We start from the raw sequence: 17772 nt of genomic DNA, 5'->3' as shown, positions 1-17772 counted from the left end.
TTAGTGTCACTGCCCAGATTGTTATTCAAGATTGGACTGAAGTTTGGACTTCAGTCCAAATACATAGCAGACTAAAAATACCACTTTTCAACAACATATTTGAGGATTTCCTTTCTTTCCAAATCTGATTATATGCAAAGGAAATGCTTGATCTTTTCTTTTTCTCTATATAAAAATGTATTGTTGAGATGAGCAAAAGGCTCGTTACAGTCACATAATGTAAGATTTTGTTCTACTTTAGACTTGAAAGACTGGAAACTGAATAGCTAAATCCTGTAGAACTTGGTTGAAATGTAGACATGAACATCAAAGAACAGCAGATGAATTTTCATATAGGTTTTATTCTAATTTTTAATGTGACTGAGAGAATGTTTAATCTCAATTTTAAATGACTGAGTTTTAAACCTGACATGTTTTTTCTTCTTTTGCTTTCGCGATGGGCAACCCCAGAATTATTACCTTAAATTATACTGTCTTTTTCCCTTGTCTTTTAATTTGGTTTTGACACTTTTTCTGTAAGATCAATTTATTGTTATACGTTGCCTTCATTTCAGAATGCAACTCTAAAGATTTTGGTCTTTTCAGTTTCTCAGGTCGATTTTGTTCAGAATTACCCCCAAATGTACGAGCCACCTTCTGTGGAAGAAACAAAAAAGTAAAATTCAAATGTTTAGATATAGTTCCATGAAGATCAGCTGTGCTCTTTTGGCACAGCTGAATACGCCAAGAGGTGTGTTCAACTTGTAACTTTAATGTCTCATGTCAGTTTAAAAAATGTTGCATAGCCAGAAAATAATTTTGGTTTGTGTACTGTCTTATAGCCAAAGAACTTCTCTTCTTAACACAGTATATGCTGTAGTGCAGAGGGAAGGATTTTTAATTGAAAGTAATACATTTTACATTGTTTAGGCAATAAACTTCATACTGAAGATATATTTTAATCTATTGTTTTACTACTCTTTTTTAGAAATTGTGGCTTTTTGTGGTATTCTTTTTGACCAATACGTAGAGAGCCCACGGTCTGAGGCAAAAAGGAGACTGAATTGCTTTTGCATCGAGGGATCCCCAGGTCCTGGAGTAGGAACTCAGCTGTAAGGGAAATCACAGGGACAGTACAGGAAAGCTTTCATTGCAGCCTCTGCTAGCGTAGGTTACTGTGTTCTGAATCACTGTCTCCAGGTGCATTAGTCTGTGATTTGTCAAAGCAATGTAATTAATTCTTTATCTTCCCCTCTTAAATGAAAATGAAAATGTAGGAAACTAAAATGTTCCAAAATCCAGAAGCATTTTATATTCAGAAAGCCGATTACGGATTCAGAAGCGATCTGTGGTTGCTTTTTGAGGCACAACTGGCCAGAACTTGTTCTCCACTAACTCCCAGTTGTCGTCATCTCTGGTTTGTTTTTTGTTTTGTTGCCACAGGACGGCACATATGGTATGGATTGTGCTGAACGCTGTGACTGCAGCCATGCAGACGGTTGTCATCCCACCACGGGTTACTGTCGCTGTCTACCAGGATGGTCAGGTACAAAAGAGACTGTCATGAAGGACAATGAGAGATTCCACTGTGGGGGAACGTGGTCTTGCCTTTTGGTTTTGTGGGTAGAGGAGGAGTATGGCTTGGAAGGACAAAATGGACGGTTCTGTGGCGGCAGTGTCCCTTCTGTGATTTACAGGCATGGAAACTTTGTTGAGCATGGGATCCGCAGAAAACTGGAAATAGAGGGGGAAATCTTAAAAGTTGGGCATCTCCACAGTATGATTCCTTATGAAAGTGGTGAATAAGTGTCAATATTGAAGGTTGTGCTGGCAGCTTTGTTAGGTAAAGCATCACATCCAGGAACTCAGAAAGCTTTGCTCGAGCTGCCAAAAAGAGAATAAATTGTGCAGAAGCTGTGCTGCCATTTGAGTTTCTTGAATTTTTGAAAAAAGTTAAATTTCTCCGCATGTATTTTGTTCTGTGTGAAAATTGTTGCACTTTTTTTCACAAAGATTCTCCAGCATTTTCATTGTGGTTTCAAGAAATATATAAACTTAATTATTTATAAAAATTTGTGTTTGACACTGTTGTTACACTGCCGTTTGTGGAAAGCAAGAAAACATGATGAAACTATGCAAAAGGGCAAGTTATCATGAAATGTTGCCTTTATCCCTATGAGGTAGTTTGAGTTTTCGCATAGATTTCTAAGCTCTGAGTGGTGGGAAAACTCTTCCATCTTCAATAAGGATTTATTGACTCTACAAGTTTGCGCGTCTTGGAGTGTTTCGGACTTTGTGTCTCACAGCGATACTGTAGTGTTGCAAGGGTGAGATTTCATGTCACCCATCTGTAAGGACTCCTTCCATTTAATAATGAGAAGTCAGGATGGAAAACACACCTTAAATGAACAAAGCCGGTTTCTGCTGTGAAAATAAAGGAGGCTTTTTTTGGTGATTTCAGATATAACCTAGTACTATTTATTATCCGCTTACTCATTGGTAAGTTAACATTTTTCCTGATTGACTTGCAGGTTTATGATATAATTGTGTTCTTTTTTTTCTCTGGTTCTTCCAGACATAGTAGATGGAGGTGAGCAGAAAATCTGCAGCAAGCCATTTATTCGACAAGTTTATAAAATCACTGTGCTCACAAAAGTTTCTGTAGAGCTTAGGACTTCCTCAGAAACAGCCTTCCAGTTCACAAACTGATTTTTATATGCTTTTTTTTTACTAGCTCTGTAGATGGATCACAGGCATTTTGTTCAAAGTACGTAATACTCTGTGTCTGCAGTTCAGTTGATTAGTTGTAGTTGGTGACAGCTTACCTGGTGTTTTTTCTGCTTTCTGTTCAGATGAACATGACTTTTATGATTATTGGGGGGTAGGAAGTGGAAATCTGAAGGGGTGCAGACATGGGCAGGAAGGGCTCCTGCTTTGCTGTGAAAGACCAAACCCATTTCTTATTTGTGCAATTTTCTTGTCTATTAAGCTTCTGCCAAGTTCTTTGAGAACTCACCATTGAGTCTCCCCGTTGTCGCCCCTTTTGGTGTGAAAGAGAGAGGCTTCCAGAGCCAGCAGTCACCCAACTGAGCCGGGATTTTGTTGGTTTTATTCTCTTCCCACAAGCTTCACTGTCACTTACCATCAGCCACTCAGATACCTCTGGAAAATGACTATTACAAGAGTGAAAAAAAAACAAAACAGTTATTTGAGTGAATTATGAAAAAATACGATTAGTGTCATGCCATCTGTAACTAATTTGTGAGACACTGTGTTCGTGTTTGTTTCGTTATGATGTTAATTCCCTTTGATGACTGTTCTTACTTTCAGGTAGTTTCAGGTAATTGTGCGTGTTTGTTTGGACACACTTTCTCAAACTTACATTTGGATCTGCTCAAAATATGTTTTCTTAAATAAATAAATGTATTAAGCAAAGAATACCCATGTGAAAAATATATGAACAGTTGCTGATCTTGAGCAACCGTGGTGTAGGCAGTTAGAGCTGTTCACAAGTTCCAGATGTATTACTCAAAATACATCTTACAAGTTTTCTAAAACTGAGACAAATCATTGGAGACCAAAAGTATGTTAATGAATGAAGCCAACATTAAAATAAATAGTTTTGAATGGCTATACTGAAGACCTAGCAACTTTTTATAACAGATTATAAAAATTGCCTCTCCAGTGTGGTGTAACTAACCTGGCATGTGACAAAGGCTTCAAGCGTGGCACAGACTTTGATGGTGGTTGAACTCAGGTCTTGAAAAGAAGGCAATATTTTTGCCTGCAGTGAAATCTTATTTCGTCTTCATATTCAGAAGGAAAAAGGCTTCACTAGAAGGAGACTTCATGCATGATTATAGATAAAATTGAGTATCTGTCCCTGTGTGATGTCATCACGACAATGTCTGTAACAGACTAGTTTCAACATGTTTGTGATGTCTAGACACACAATATGACATAAACGGCATAGTTTGCTTTATACTTAGTGTCTGGAAAAATCCTCCTCCCACACTTCACATGTCAGAGGAATCTGGTCTTTGTGTAGATACTTATATTTAGAATGATTGAAAAAAGGAGACAACACTTTAGAAACAGGTTCTCAAATAGCTGTACTGTAATGTTACATTGCAGAGATAGCAGGATTAAGAAGGGAGGTTGTATACTATTTGTATGCATAATAGGTGGAGAAGGTGGAGAACAGATGGAGGATTTGTGAAAATATATGAAGGTAGTAAAATGCAAGAAATTATGTTATAATAGCTTTGATTTTTTTTTTCTGTTAGATTTGTTAAAGTAACCATCAGACTTACCAGGTTCTGGTGGTTAGTATTACCTACTGAAAAAACCCAAAGAGTGGGAGAGACTGATTTGGACCAGTCTAATGATTATCTAACCCAAATGAAGGATTTAGTTATTTAGAAACCATTGGGAGAGTAGTATTAAAAAAGAAATACATATGAAGAAGCTTAAAAATCTGAACTTGTGAGTCTTTTTTCTTTTTCAACAAGAATAAATTGATGAATCCAAGGTGAACTCCCACAAATGTTCTGATGACACCAAAAGTATATAAAGTTTATGAAAAGATATTTTAAACGTAGTATTTTTCTCAACCCTGTGAACGGAGCAGTCGTCTACACTTTACCCAGGGGATTTCGTCGGATGGCACAGTTGTACCTTTTTTCCCTTGATGGATGGCACAGTTGTACCACCACGCGGAGGAGCAGGGAACACGCTGCACAGGGAGTGGAGGGTCACTGGGCTGGTATGGTGCATCAATACCTCCCTCTGGGTAGCGAGGGAGCTCCGAGACAATGAAGTGGGGATCAGTGCTACTGTCATGTACCAAAGGGCAGCCTAGCTAACACCTTACCCCTTACTTTAGTCTCAAGATACAGCTGCAGCTGGGTCAACAGTAAGGTGCTATATGGTTTAGGTTTTTTAAGTAGTCTTTATTTTTTTGAACATGCCCCATGTGTTATGTTTTTCTTCTTAGGTCCTAGTTATGTATGAAAGTGAAATTTCAAGATACAGCTGCAGCTGGGTCAACAGTAAGGTGCTATATGGTTTAGGTTTTTGAAGTCGTCTTTTCTTTATTTTTTTGAACATGCCCCATGTGTTATCTTTTTCTTTTTAGGTCCTAGTTATCAATGAAAGTGAAAGTTCAGTTACTGACTGTTGCATTGTCTTGATCTGTTACAAAACTCAAGAAGTAATTAAAATTGGTTTTAATTAGGTTCTATTTCACTTTAGGGTTTCTGGTTTTAAATTAGGTTCTTTTGCCTAGGAGGATACTTAGGTTTTTCATCTTAAACAAAAGTTACTTCATTTATAGGACTTCCGTTAGAAATACTAGCCTCTCTGTAGTTTACACCAAGTGCTCCCTAGAGCACTTAGAAAAGCAAGAGTTAAGGGTGATGTTTTTTTCCTGGCAATCTCACCATTCCATCACGTTCCAGGAGCCACATGACAGGATGGTACAAACAAGAAACATCCGCCCACGCAGAGGATGATGTCTGCCCCAAATGCTCTTGTCCCTTGACATTTTCACTGTATCTTATAAATAACTTTCCTTCATTTGGAGGGAGCGCAATAGTTAGACAGTGGAAAAGAATAAGAACTATTAAAATAGAAAGCAGAAGAAGGACACAGAAAACTTACTCTCCCAAGAAGTAAAAATTCTCCTAATATTTTCTACCAAGACGTTAACTTCCATTTAAAAGCTACCTCTACCACTTCTCTTAGTGACCACAATCCAGCAAGCACCACAGTAACTGTTAATTTCATCCCTTAATCTTATCTGTTCTGCAAGCAGCTGTCAAAATACAATTTTTCCAAATTGCCCAGAAGATGAGAGAATTCATATTCTTGCAAAGTGAGATTTCACATTAAGGCATTGTAAAAAGGGAAAAGGTTTTCCCCCAGACAGTTTGTTTATTACTGTATTACAGTAATGTGGGTGTTACTGATAACACATTACTGTTGTGTTTTCTGGGGTGCAGTTCTGATGGACCTTTCTGTTTGGGAAAAAATGTCACGTCATACTGATACAACATTTGTCATTTTTAAAATCAATTTAAAGGTTGTGCAGTGCCAGGGATTATGAAATACCACTCGTCTGCTCTCTGTACCAAAACAATAGCATTGGTTTATGGAAAAGACAGATGCAGTAATATCAGCCTACATTTTACCAGTGTGTACAGTATTCATCCATATGCTAAAGCAGATAGGGTGTTGGCGACTTTTTGCTGTGCCGGACACCTGCCAATGCTAGTCAGATTGCCCATCACCAAATGTGTTTTTTCTCTGAGGAAGTGCTGTGTCTTTGCATGTGCTCCTGACATTATTTCTAAGAGGCACATTTGTTGCTGGATTATAACAGGGAGGACTGTCATCTGACACCCACCCCACTGATGCAAATAACCAGGTTCCCTGGGAAGCACGAGCTAGAACTCTCCCTTGCCCCGTAGCTTTTAATACGTACGCATGTTTATCCCTCTCCTACAAAGAAGAAAAAAGACACAAGAGAGTACTGTCGTGGGTCTCCCTCACCTTAAGACTCCAAAACGAGCTGCTGCTGGAATGGCATGTGTGGTGCTGGTGCCACAGTGCGCCCAAGCCAAGAACCTCTTGCAAGATGATAGGTCTCCCTCCACCTTGGCCAATTTCCCCTGGGGTCCGGAAGCATGAGGTCCCATTGCGATGAATATTCAGTGTGCTGCAAGTGAAATCATATGTGGGCACTGTGTCATGATAAAAGACATATTTACTTTCCAAACTTAGGGAGATTAATTCTTCAATAAGATGTTTGGCCTACCCTGTGTCTGGACTTCACTGTGTCTGTACCTCTATTGCCTATACACTGCGGAGGGTGTTTAAGTGAAAGAAATACCACTGTCTTATAAGAAGAACTTTAAATCAGTAGATGAAGTACACTTATTATCTACCTATCAAGAAGGTAGGAAAAGAAGAAGTGTTATTTTCTTGTGGCTACGTAAAACGTGGTAGATGAAAAGAAGAGCACTGCTGGAGTGGATAACAGTATGTAGCAACAGTACAGCCTTCAGAAAGATACTCAAAAGTGATTCTTCCATTGAAGTTTGCAGATACTGGTGTTTTGTTTGCCTTCAAACTCTGTTACAGTGCTGGTTTTGTTGACAAGCTTTTGTAGCTGGCTTCCTACCAAAACTCGCAGTCGCAAACTCTCCTGCTGTCACAGTGAAGGAGCAGTAGCCTGAACTTCTAGAGAAAATGTTCGATCCTTTCATTATCTCCTTAATTTGAGACAATTTCATTTAGTATTCTGGCTATCTTCAGCTAGGGAGCGAGTTAATTCTTTTCCCTTAAAGACAATGAAGGAACTTCTAAATAGCGCCTATGAAGTTTTTCACTGCTTCTCTGTGCTGTTTCTCCCCTTTCTTTGGAGTTCTCATCCATCATTTGACAGAGGAGTAGGGAAGCAATTCTCACCATCAGAAGTCTTAGCTTCCTTGAACAGAAGCGATCTAGTGTTTGTTTTGCTCAGATACGAAGGGTGAGATCTTGGACCATGATGGAAATGTATCATTAGCCTTAATGACACTAAGATTTCCCCAAGTTTTGGGGGCTTGGTCCTTTTGTTTAGGCTGTTGTGCATCCAGTCTAGCTCTGACATATTGGAAAATAGGTTTTAATTCTGAAAGACTATACTGGAAAGTTCCATGTGTGTGAAGATAAATTGTACAGCAAAAACATATTCTTTATGAAAAAAATAATTCTTTTTAAAGTTTGGATAACTTTTTATCAGACTAATGGAAACATAACAAGCTGGAAAATAGCACATAGTTCGACAATAAATTTGCCTGGGAATATCGTAAGAAATAATTGGTAGATTTTTTCCAATTCGAGTACTAAAACAAATTAGCTCCTGTTGATCTGACTTGGATGGGTCATTGAGTCTCAACTTAAAAAAATAGCATAGGGAGTATGTAAACACGCTGATAGCACGGGCAGAAACACTGGTATCCCTAAAGAATTATTTACTTCATTCATACAATTACGAATGCTGGGGGAATGCTGATTTAGATGTGAGGCCCCCAGCAAAAAGCACTGAGCATTAAATGCACGAGCATTTCTTCGGAGCAGCTTAGCTGAAGTTTATCATGACCATTCAGCCATTGCCTAGCAACTTGTGAAGGCCATCAAAGAGCTCTTTGTTCATAGCTCTGGCAAAAACATTTCTTCGCAGATATCCTTATCAGTATAAAAATCAACATGAAAACTTATAAAAAACAATTTTATTGCCTAAAAGATTAATACTTGCTTGAAACTGTGGTACTCATAAGCCAGTACACTGTTGATACTGTTGTTGTAAAAGCTAAGTCTAATCTTGCTTTGTAAGTTCTAGTAAAAATGTTTCTTTTTCATCATTAATTTCTAGCTTTTCTATAAAAGCCTGGCTTTCTTTGCTGACATTTCATATAAAGCACAAGAGTGGAATTTTTTTTTTTTAATTTATTAATCCTTTTAATATTTCTAACTTCTTCTTTCTCAAAAATACACATATTTGATTTTTACAGCTATAAGATATGAAACTCAGTTTTGCATTTTTAAGTGCCTTGTGAGCATATCTAAATAACAGTGAGTCAGATTTAGAATTATTTTTATCATTAGAAATGCAATAAATCACTAAATGAATTAGTATTTCTGCTTTGCTACATTCATTTTTGACACTCACATACAGGAGTGAAACTGATTTTGCTTATGACCAATAGTGAATGTCAAAAAATTCCTTTTATGGTGAAACAGCAGTAATATCCAGCATTCTCTCAGTATGTTATATTGTCATAATTATTATTCAGTGATATTTAGGATACACTATTTCTTTGCTAAATAGAGGGATATCATTCTTGGCCCGACTACTTCCTCATAAGGGATGAAAGTGGGAAGAAAAGGTGATTTTTTTCAGTTTTTGTATCGGATAATTTTCCCTGATGTGTGCTGGAGGAACTTTTTCCTTTTTGCTTTTTAATGGTAGTTGTTGGCTCTTTTAAGTATCGTGGCTCTATGCAGCATGGAGGCCATTGTCTTTTCTATCCCAGTGTTCCCAGTATCACCCTTTGACACCATGCTGTCATAAAGCATCCTCTGTGCACAGATCAGGACGATATAATTGAGCTTGGTGTTATTGTATGTCACTGGTCTACATAATCTCAGATAATGCACTATGGTAACTCTTGGCAACCACTGACTTGTTAATAGTGACCATTGTATACTGAACACCACTGAAACCTATTAAGACTCCATGAAAAATGCCTTTTCTCTAGCAGGGCTCACTGAGTGAAGCTATGTGTGATATGACAGATAACACTCATGTGAACAGAATGCCAGGCTCAATTCTGAAATCCTCTGCATGTGTCTGCTTGTGCTTTCAAGCAGAGCAATCTTACACATCTGAAATAAGTGGTCTTGTTTCTAAAAAAAAATGCTGTCATCTCATCCTGCTCATGTGCATCACCATCTATGAGAATCAAATCACTCTCTTGTAACTCTTTATCCACGAATTGGGACATAATGAAAAAGTTGACCCAGGTTACGGAGAAGCAAGTCTACACTGACTCTCGAAAGTAGATGAAGATAGGAGAACAACATTGCCTATGCAGGCAAAAATGAAGAACTAATGATATAAGAAGCCTTTCATTTTTTGACAATATATTTGTTTTAGGTCAGTGTTAACCAATGATCATTGAACAATTAGGTGTTTTAGGTGGTCCATGTACTGTCTGCTCATGGTTAGCATTTGGATTCTAAAAGGCAAGTGTTTTCTCTCTTGCTGGAGTTAGTTGGTCCGTTCTATTGAACCACATATTTGATTGTTCAATCTGTTGATTTTCTTGCAGAGAAACAATTTGAGAGCCTGGAGTTTCACCTTTCCTCTAATTAGAGAGTTAGTCTTTGCATATAGGGAGCTTTACAAGGCACTTGGTGTGAGGGTTGAGGAATCACCTCTGAGTCTGGTCTGTCAGTAAACAGTGTAATTATTTTTCAGTATTGTTACAAACAGTAGGTTTTGCTCTTCAAAGTTAAAAGATTTTTTTCTTGTCACATGTGAAACTGTTTTGCTTTTTTAGGACTCTGGCAGCCAGCAAATCTGTGGCATATTTTGCTGGAAATACTTACAAAGCAAGACATGCTTGTGGTTGGATTCAGTCCACTTTTCCCTTAGCGAAGGGCTTCATTCAGTAGAGGAGCTACAATAATACTTAATTGTTAATGCAAAGTACTGTAGACACAATACGGTCTGAGTTCCACAGTGGTGCCTGCTGGCATTTAACATGCAGCGTGCTTTTTAAAATCAGATAGTGGAAAAAACAAACAGGAAAGTTATATTTAATGTTGCTGCATTGCAAAGAAAGAAATCTCATCCTATGATTGGATGATTATAATCAGTAGCTTGTATCATGATTTATGTATAGGGGTTTAGGTTGTGGCCATTTTATAATCAATTTTATGCCAAAAAAGGTTAGACAAAGCACTGACTGACCAGCATCCTTAACACTGTTGCAGCTAAGCATTTTGGAATGCTCACATGGTGTGTTTGGAAACCCTTTGTGTGTGCTACATTTTTCCATTTGGTATGAGGCTTAGCAGTAATCAGCTCACCACTAATTAGAAATCATTCTGTCCTGCACCCTATTATTACACAAAATTATGTCAGACCTTAAGAATTTTTACATTCAGAGGGAAAAGTTTCTGCAATACCTTTTGTCATGCATTTCCCTAAGATAAAATTTGAAAATAAGCTTTTGCTGTTTTGAAAAAGCCGTTATGGAGGAAGAAAAAGCCATTATTTTGATGCATTTGAATTGCTTTCTACTCTCAATTCTCTTTATTGGAACCAGTGGTGAAAGTGAGAGGAATAAAAGACCTTTCAAAATTTTTATATGTGTAAAAGTCTTGTAAATCTTTAAGTATTAGCAGGCAGGAAGCCTAGAGGTAGCACCCCATGGAGCTCTTATGTTCCATGTAAATCTGCAAAGTGCTTTCCTGTTGCAGAACTCAGGATCAGCCCTTATGTATATTTTGGCAAAACTGGAATATGAAAGAAATTCACTGTTCTGGGGGAAGGCAGGAGCAGAGATGCAAATTTACTATGTTCTTTTTCTGTTTTCCTGATGTTAGTGATATTTTCATAAACAGGTTTTGTGAGCTGTGTCTTAAAAATGAGTCCTCTGAGGACCAAAGGTTTAAACTAACTACACTTAAGAGTTCTTTACAAAGGCTGACATTTTTGTTTATTTATGGTTGCAGGCATTCACTGTGACAGTGTGTGTGCTGAGGGACAGTGGGGTCCAAATTGCTCATTGTCTTGTTACTGCAAAAATGGAGCATCCTGCTCTCCAGATGATGGAATCTGTGAGTGCGCACCAGGATACAGAGGCACCACTTGTCAGAGAAGTAAGGACGAAATAAATGCTTTAAAATCTCTGTTTCGCCCTCCCTTACTTGTAATGCATACGATATAATACCATAATTCTTTATTAATTGTAGTATGGAGTACTATGAAGCACTCCTTGATTGGACATTTTGTCAAAATGTGTGAATATACAGAAATAAGTGTTATCAGAAATTAACAAATGTTTCCAACTAGTAGTGCTTTTTGTGTTATGGTACAACTTCACTTTTACTCACTGTCTGTGCTGTGATGTTGTTATACACATGGCTTTCTAAGAAACAAATTCAGTAGGCGAGTCCTTTCTAAAGGTAAGCATTTACAAATGTCCTTGACAAACATTAATTTTGTAATGCATATTTTGGTAGCTGTATAAAACATGCAAGAGTTTCAGAAGCTAGAAACCTTAGCTTCCCACTGAGTCTGGTAGGAATCATTGGCTTAAATATTGCTTTTTTTTTAACACTTATTTTGAAGCAGCAAAGAATGGCCAGTGGGATCAGGCCACACAATAAGTAGAGGATATCACAGTTACCCATAGTTACATTTGAAAAATTTATAACTGCAAAATTTAAATGTGACAAGAACAGAGATACAGATGAACTGAGGTAACTCATACAGAAACAGAGAGGCAAAAATAAGACGATGTGCAAAATGTCTACCCTCCCAAGAACATTTGTCACAGTTTGCCAGCAGTCTAGCTGTCTTCTGTTTGAACTGTCGAAGCTGTGAGGGAAAGGTGCGCAGAGAAAAGAAAAGTGAGCCCTCTGCACTTGGAGACCAACTCTGTTTTCAGAGGAGGTCTCCCAGAAACAGGGTCAAGAAGCAAGTGGAGTAAGGCCAAGTGGAGTTGCTACTAGGTCCTCCAAAAGAGGCTTAAAGGGCAGGAGACGCTGTGAAATGATTACTAGAAGGTAGAAGGAGAACCAGAGGAGGATGAAGTCCTAACAGTCCAGGAATGGCAAGATTTCAAGCTGAAGAATGTGGTTGCCTATGGCACTACTAAATCCTGCATTAGCGTGGCATTAGTATTCCTTAAGCATTTCTAACTAAGGGCAGTAATTATTCTCACTATCTAATCTGTAAAGGCCTTGCAGTTAATCAGTTAATCCCAAAGCAGACTAAGTGTAACACTACGTGTAAAAATGTTCCCTGTGTTTTGGAACTGTGCCTATAACCTGGACAAGAGGCTTCCAGTCCGGTGGCTCTCAGAGCCCTTCTCTGATGCACGGTCTGGAGGCTGGGAAGACAAAGGTCATACGAATAATTTGGATCCCAGTCAGAAAGTGCCTTTTCAGTAAACAGGAAGACCTTTTGTCACTGTTTCACTTGGAAAAGTTAATCTCTCTAGAAAGATCTGGCCACATAACTTGTATCAAGTGTATAATTAAAAGGATGAATCTTGAATGAAATTAAAATATTGAAAAGATTCCAAGTTAGTTTTCATCAGTGCTAATTGCTTCTGTGCAACAGGTATTTCTCTTGATGCATTACCTAATATTCTAATTTATCAGAAAATAAATGCCAAAAGGGATTAGAGCAACAAAGAAGGAGATTTTATGCCACAGACTTCCCCCCGCCTTCCCCCCACTTTTCTTTTTTTAAAGAAGCTAGCACCTTTAGCATAAGAATTAAATGGACGACTCTGTATTTCTGGTCCCAGGTTCTCTAAAAGCTAGGTGATGTGTAGCCATCTGTACCATGTAATGAGTACAGTGAGTACCCAAATGAAAGGATGACTGGAAAATATCTGTACATTTTTTTCAGTGAAGTAATGGCTATTAGTGTTCCAAGTTAGGAGCCTCATAGGAAGTCAAGGTCTAAGGTGACTCAGCTATAGATAAAACTATCCACTCTGTTTTTTTAAATTACTTTTCTTCAGATATGTTTTAAAATACGTTCATGTTGTTGTGGAGGACATATAATATATAGCCAAATGTGCATACTATATAAAGTACATATGCATTTCAGACATAACCCAAGTGCAGTGTGGCCTGACAAGTGATAGAATGTCAAGTCATTACTAACTATTACAACTAGAATATAGTAAACCCTTGAGGAAGATGAGCAAATCTCCTTTCGTGAGTGTAAAGCATTGAACTGTATGAATAACAACCACCATTACAACTCTTGTGTCTTTAGAAAGCAGAACTGATTCAAAGTCAGGAACAAGTGCACTGAAGAGTACTTCATGGCTGTATAGAAAGTGCAGGAAGCAATGACAGTTTGTTGTTTCTGATTCCAGTTTGTTCCCCTGGGTTTTATGGACACCGCTGCAGCCAGACATGCCCCCAGTGTGTACACAGCAGTGGTCCCTGTCACCACATTACTGGCTTATGTGACTGCTTACCTGGATTTACAGGAGCCCTCTGTAATGAAGGTAAAAGTTGTAATAAAGACGCTATGGGATGCAGAGAGCAAGCACTGTAATAATTTTTATTCCATCACCTGGAAACTCTAAAACCAAAAATAGTTTCTGTTGTAGTATGTGCAGTTTATAAATTAGCAACCGTAAGCAGGTTTAAGCTGATCCTTAAGTGTGAAACCCACTGTATTCTTATTTGTATTATTTGTATAATGAATATGTATAATGGGTTTACCAGAACTTATAATGCCTTACTTTAACATTATACTAAGTAATACGTTCCTTGATCCAAATAGCAGTTGCTTTCTCTTGAGATAAAGAAAATACAATCTTTTTCTGATTACTAAGGAGTTCTAATTTCAACAACTTGTTCTCAGTATGTCCCAGTGGCAGATTTGGCAAGAACTGCATTGGAATATGCACCTGTACCAATAATGGCACATGTAATCCTATTGATAGATCGTGTCAGTGTTACCCTGGCTGGATTGGCAGCGACTGCTCTCAGCGTAAGTATCAGCTTTTTTTCCTTTATTTTTAAAACAATCAATCATTTGGCCATTTAAATTCTCTGCTTTTTGGTAAAGAAACACTGTCTAAGTCAGAAATGAGGACTTCATGGTATATAATGAACAGATGCTACACTTCATGTCATCGGCACTATCATAAACACATTTGCACTATGATTTTTCTAATAAGTGGGCTAGAGCATACAACAGGAGGGATCAATTTGCAGTCTTCCACTGCCTAAAGAAGAGTTGTAGAGCAACTGGATCAGACTTGATTCAGAAGTGCACTGTGGAAGGACAAGAGGCAATGCTCACAGGTTGCAGCAAGGGTGACTTTTACTATATACGAGAAAAAAAAATCCTTACTGTGAGAGCGGATAAGCACAGCAACTGTCCAGAGAGGCTCTGAAGTCTTCAGCCTGGAAGAGGTTGTGAAATGATCATCGTTGAAGGTCCTTTGAGTAGGATGTTGGACTGGGTGATGCTAGAGGTCTCTTCCAACACAAAGTGTGATTTGATGAATCTTGCACTGCAGAGAGGGCTCTTGGCCAGTTATTTGCTTGTCTGTAATTATTTAGTCTTATTGCAGTAATGTTGTGAGTATCCCAGGGCTTGTATCCTCAGGACAGTCTTACGAATAACAGAGGTATTATTTTACAAATAAGGAACTGAGGCACTGAAAAACAGGATGTTTTTTCCTACTATAGTTGCATAGAGAGCTACTGGCAAGGCTCAGAACAAAGCCAAGATTTCCTCAAATCCAAGTTAGTGCTCTGGCTGCAAGACCATCCTAATTCTTGCTAAATATATGAACATTTTGATAAGAAATTTTTCACTGTGACTTTTTTTAAGTGCTTATAACTTTTTGATGGATTTTTCTCTTTATTTGTTTTATAAATGTTTCACAGATACACATTTTTAGTGTCATTCTACCTCACTCAATGAGTGTTGTCCTAGTATGCTAAACTCAGTGAAGACTCTGTTGCTGACTTAAAGAGGAGAAGGGCTAGACTCAAATTTTATTATGTTTCATAGAGTTATTTTATTAAATAACGAGGCATTCTCCAGATGCCTTGCTGGGTCTATGCAAATTACTAATGACAGGAAAGAAATATCTGAAGCAAAATTCTCACAAGAAGCATATCCAATTCCCTAAGGTACCAAAATCCATACAGTCTGGAACCCGTGCATGCCAAAATTTAAGTCAACCCATTTTCATGAATAAAAGAAGCTGCACCAGACCCTGATACGTCAAAATTCAAAAGAAATTGTGCTGGGGTTTCCAGGGAGGTGCATTTCCTAATAACATGCCTCATTGGTTTATATCATTTACGGTTTGACTGGCTCAGGTTAACTGACTCTGTACTCAGTGCAATGTAACATCTGGTCAATTTGGAAAAAAAAAAACAACTTTGCTGGCTAAATTCTGTGAAGTGATTAGCATGCACAACTCAATATGATACCAAAATAAATCTTGAGCCTATTCCTGTGGAAGCCAGTAGCAACAAAGGTCCCTGTTTTTATGGTAAAATAAGTAGGTAGTTGGGAGAGTAGCAGAATAGGGGTATTTAGGAGGAGGAGGGACTTAGTCACTGAATCAATAACAAGAAAATGGTGCCAGCAATATGAATGGAAGCGTCTATTGAGGCTGTGCTCATGGACTGTAACAGAGGAAGTTTATTTGCTTTGTATAAAGGCCTTTCGTTCACATGGAAAATAATGATTCCATTAATTTCTTTTGGAACTAGCGACCTTTTTGAAACTTCTAACCTTTCGTCTCTATGTGATTTACATTCCTTCTTAGTTGACCCCTAATTTCAAACAAAAAATAATAATAAAAATAATTATAAGGCACAACTGAAGTGGAAACAACAAAAAACAAACTTAGTACTTTTTTTTTTTTTTCAATACAACATAGTATATTTCTTAAGGAAATGAAATTTGGACAAATGTAGCACTTTGCAAAAATACAGCCCACACATAGATGAGTCATTATGCAAACATTTAAAGGATTCAAGAGTTTGTATTGCTCTCAGACAGGTCTCGAGGACCAAATCAGTACACAACAATGAGGAGTTACACAGGAATAAAGCTAAGGCTTCCGTGTCTGACCTGTTTCTTCTCTCCTGTGAGATACTCAAGTTGTACTTTCACAAAACTATTTTTAAATTAAGCGTCTCTTTACTAAAGACACAAAAATCTCAATGTGAATCACAGTCAGCAGAAAGGTACTTAGAGCACCCTATGCATTTAGTGATATTCTGACAGGAAAAGAATTATCTTTTGCTGTCTTTGGATAGTAATTAGCATTTTGGAACCACTTCACTATTCTAATGGAAGCACATAATACCAAATTCATTCATCATGACATTTTCAAAGCAGTCAGTAAAATTCTATCTCATAACATGTTGACATGGTTATGAGCGAAAAAAAATCTCCACTTTATAGATAATGACTTGGTTTTTAGAAATACTATATTGATTAATGGACCCACGGAAGCAACTGACTTGATTAAGGTGCAGTCCTGATCATATGGACCACGTTTAGGCAATTAGGTAGAACCTAACAATGGAAACAGAAGAAATAAGCTTAGTATTGGGTCTAAAGCTATAGGCTGTAAGGTGTGTTTTAAACTTCTCTGTTTGTTGTCCTTCACTTTTGAGGCTTAAAAGGCTTATCCCCTTGACTGTGGTCAGTTGAACTGTTTGCAGATTAAAAAATAAATTAAGAAAGGAAATTTACATGGCTTTCTGTATGAGAAGGCTGGTGTGAGTGTCTTAGTTACTGAGTATCAAGTATGCCTCTCTGGTTTCTTTCACACATTTCATCTTTTTCAGCACTTTTTATCTGGAGTAAAATGATTTCCTGAGTTTAAGAGAAAATCTGTGGCTATTTGCTCAGAATGGAGCAGCCCAAAAAATGCATTTAAAAGAAAAACAACAAGCCCCAAATGAAGCAGTACTCATATATGAATGTAAGCAGCTCTATTCATGGGTATCAAGGATCTTTGTAATTTGAGATTAATTAGTTGCTCTGGGTTGTTTTAGCTTGCCCACCTTCCCACTGGGGACCAAACTGCATCCACACATGCAACTGCCATAATGGAGCTTACTGCAGTGCCTACGATGGGGAGTGCAAATGTACCCCAGGATGGACTGGCCTTTACTGTACGCAAAGTAAGTGACTTTTGTTACCCATTCTTAATCTACAAATCACTGACAGAATTTCCCTTCAGTACTTTTGTGCTTTATTCATTGATTTCTTCCCATGCTGCTGAACCTTTTTTGATCCACAAGATGCAACACATCATTACCTCCGTGGTTGCAGGGGAGCTCCCTGTATAAGCACTGGCAGAGTGTTGGCTGCTGCATTCGGGCTCGTCTTTAGCCTTCCTTCAGAGAAAGACAACCTTTGGCCACAGCTGGGCATCCCTGTGGAAGAGTCTGCCTTGTGCATGTGCAGAATGACTGACTCTGACATTCAGGTGCGGC

The 17772-nt window shown here is 38.0% G+C and overlaps 1 protein-coding gene across 1 annotated transcript in view; it reads left to right on the top strand.

Annotated features, from left to right (window-relative positions):
- Nucleotides 1-17772, top strand: part of MEGF10 (multiple EGF like domains 10) — a 105502-nt gene that overhangs the window by 72394 nt on the left and 15336 nt on the right. The window contains exons 13-17 of the mRNA XM_074570204.1: nt 1423-1525; nt 11269-11415; nt 13656-13790; nt 14153-14281; nt 17329-17457. Of these exons, the coding sequence (XP_074426305.1) occupies nt 1423-1525; nt 11269-11415; nt 13656-13790; nt 14153-14281; nt 17329-17457 (643 nt within the window). The remainder of the gene's footprint in view (nt 1-1422; nt 1526-11268; nt 11416-13655; nt 13791-14152; nt 14282-17328; nt 17458-17772) is intronic.

The sequence above is a fragment of the Larus michahellis genome, chromosome Z (genome assembly GCF_964199755.1).
Source record: "Larus michahellis chromosome Z, bLarMic1.1, whole genome shotgun sequence".
Classification (NCBI taxonomy): domain Eukaryota; kingdom Metazoa; phylum Chordata; class Aves; order Charadriiformes; family Laridae; genus Larus; species Larus michahellis.
This window is presented reverse-complemented; position numbering and strand designations above follow the sequence as displayed.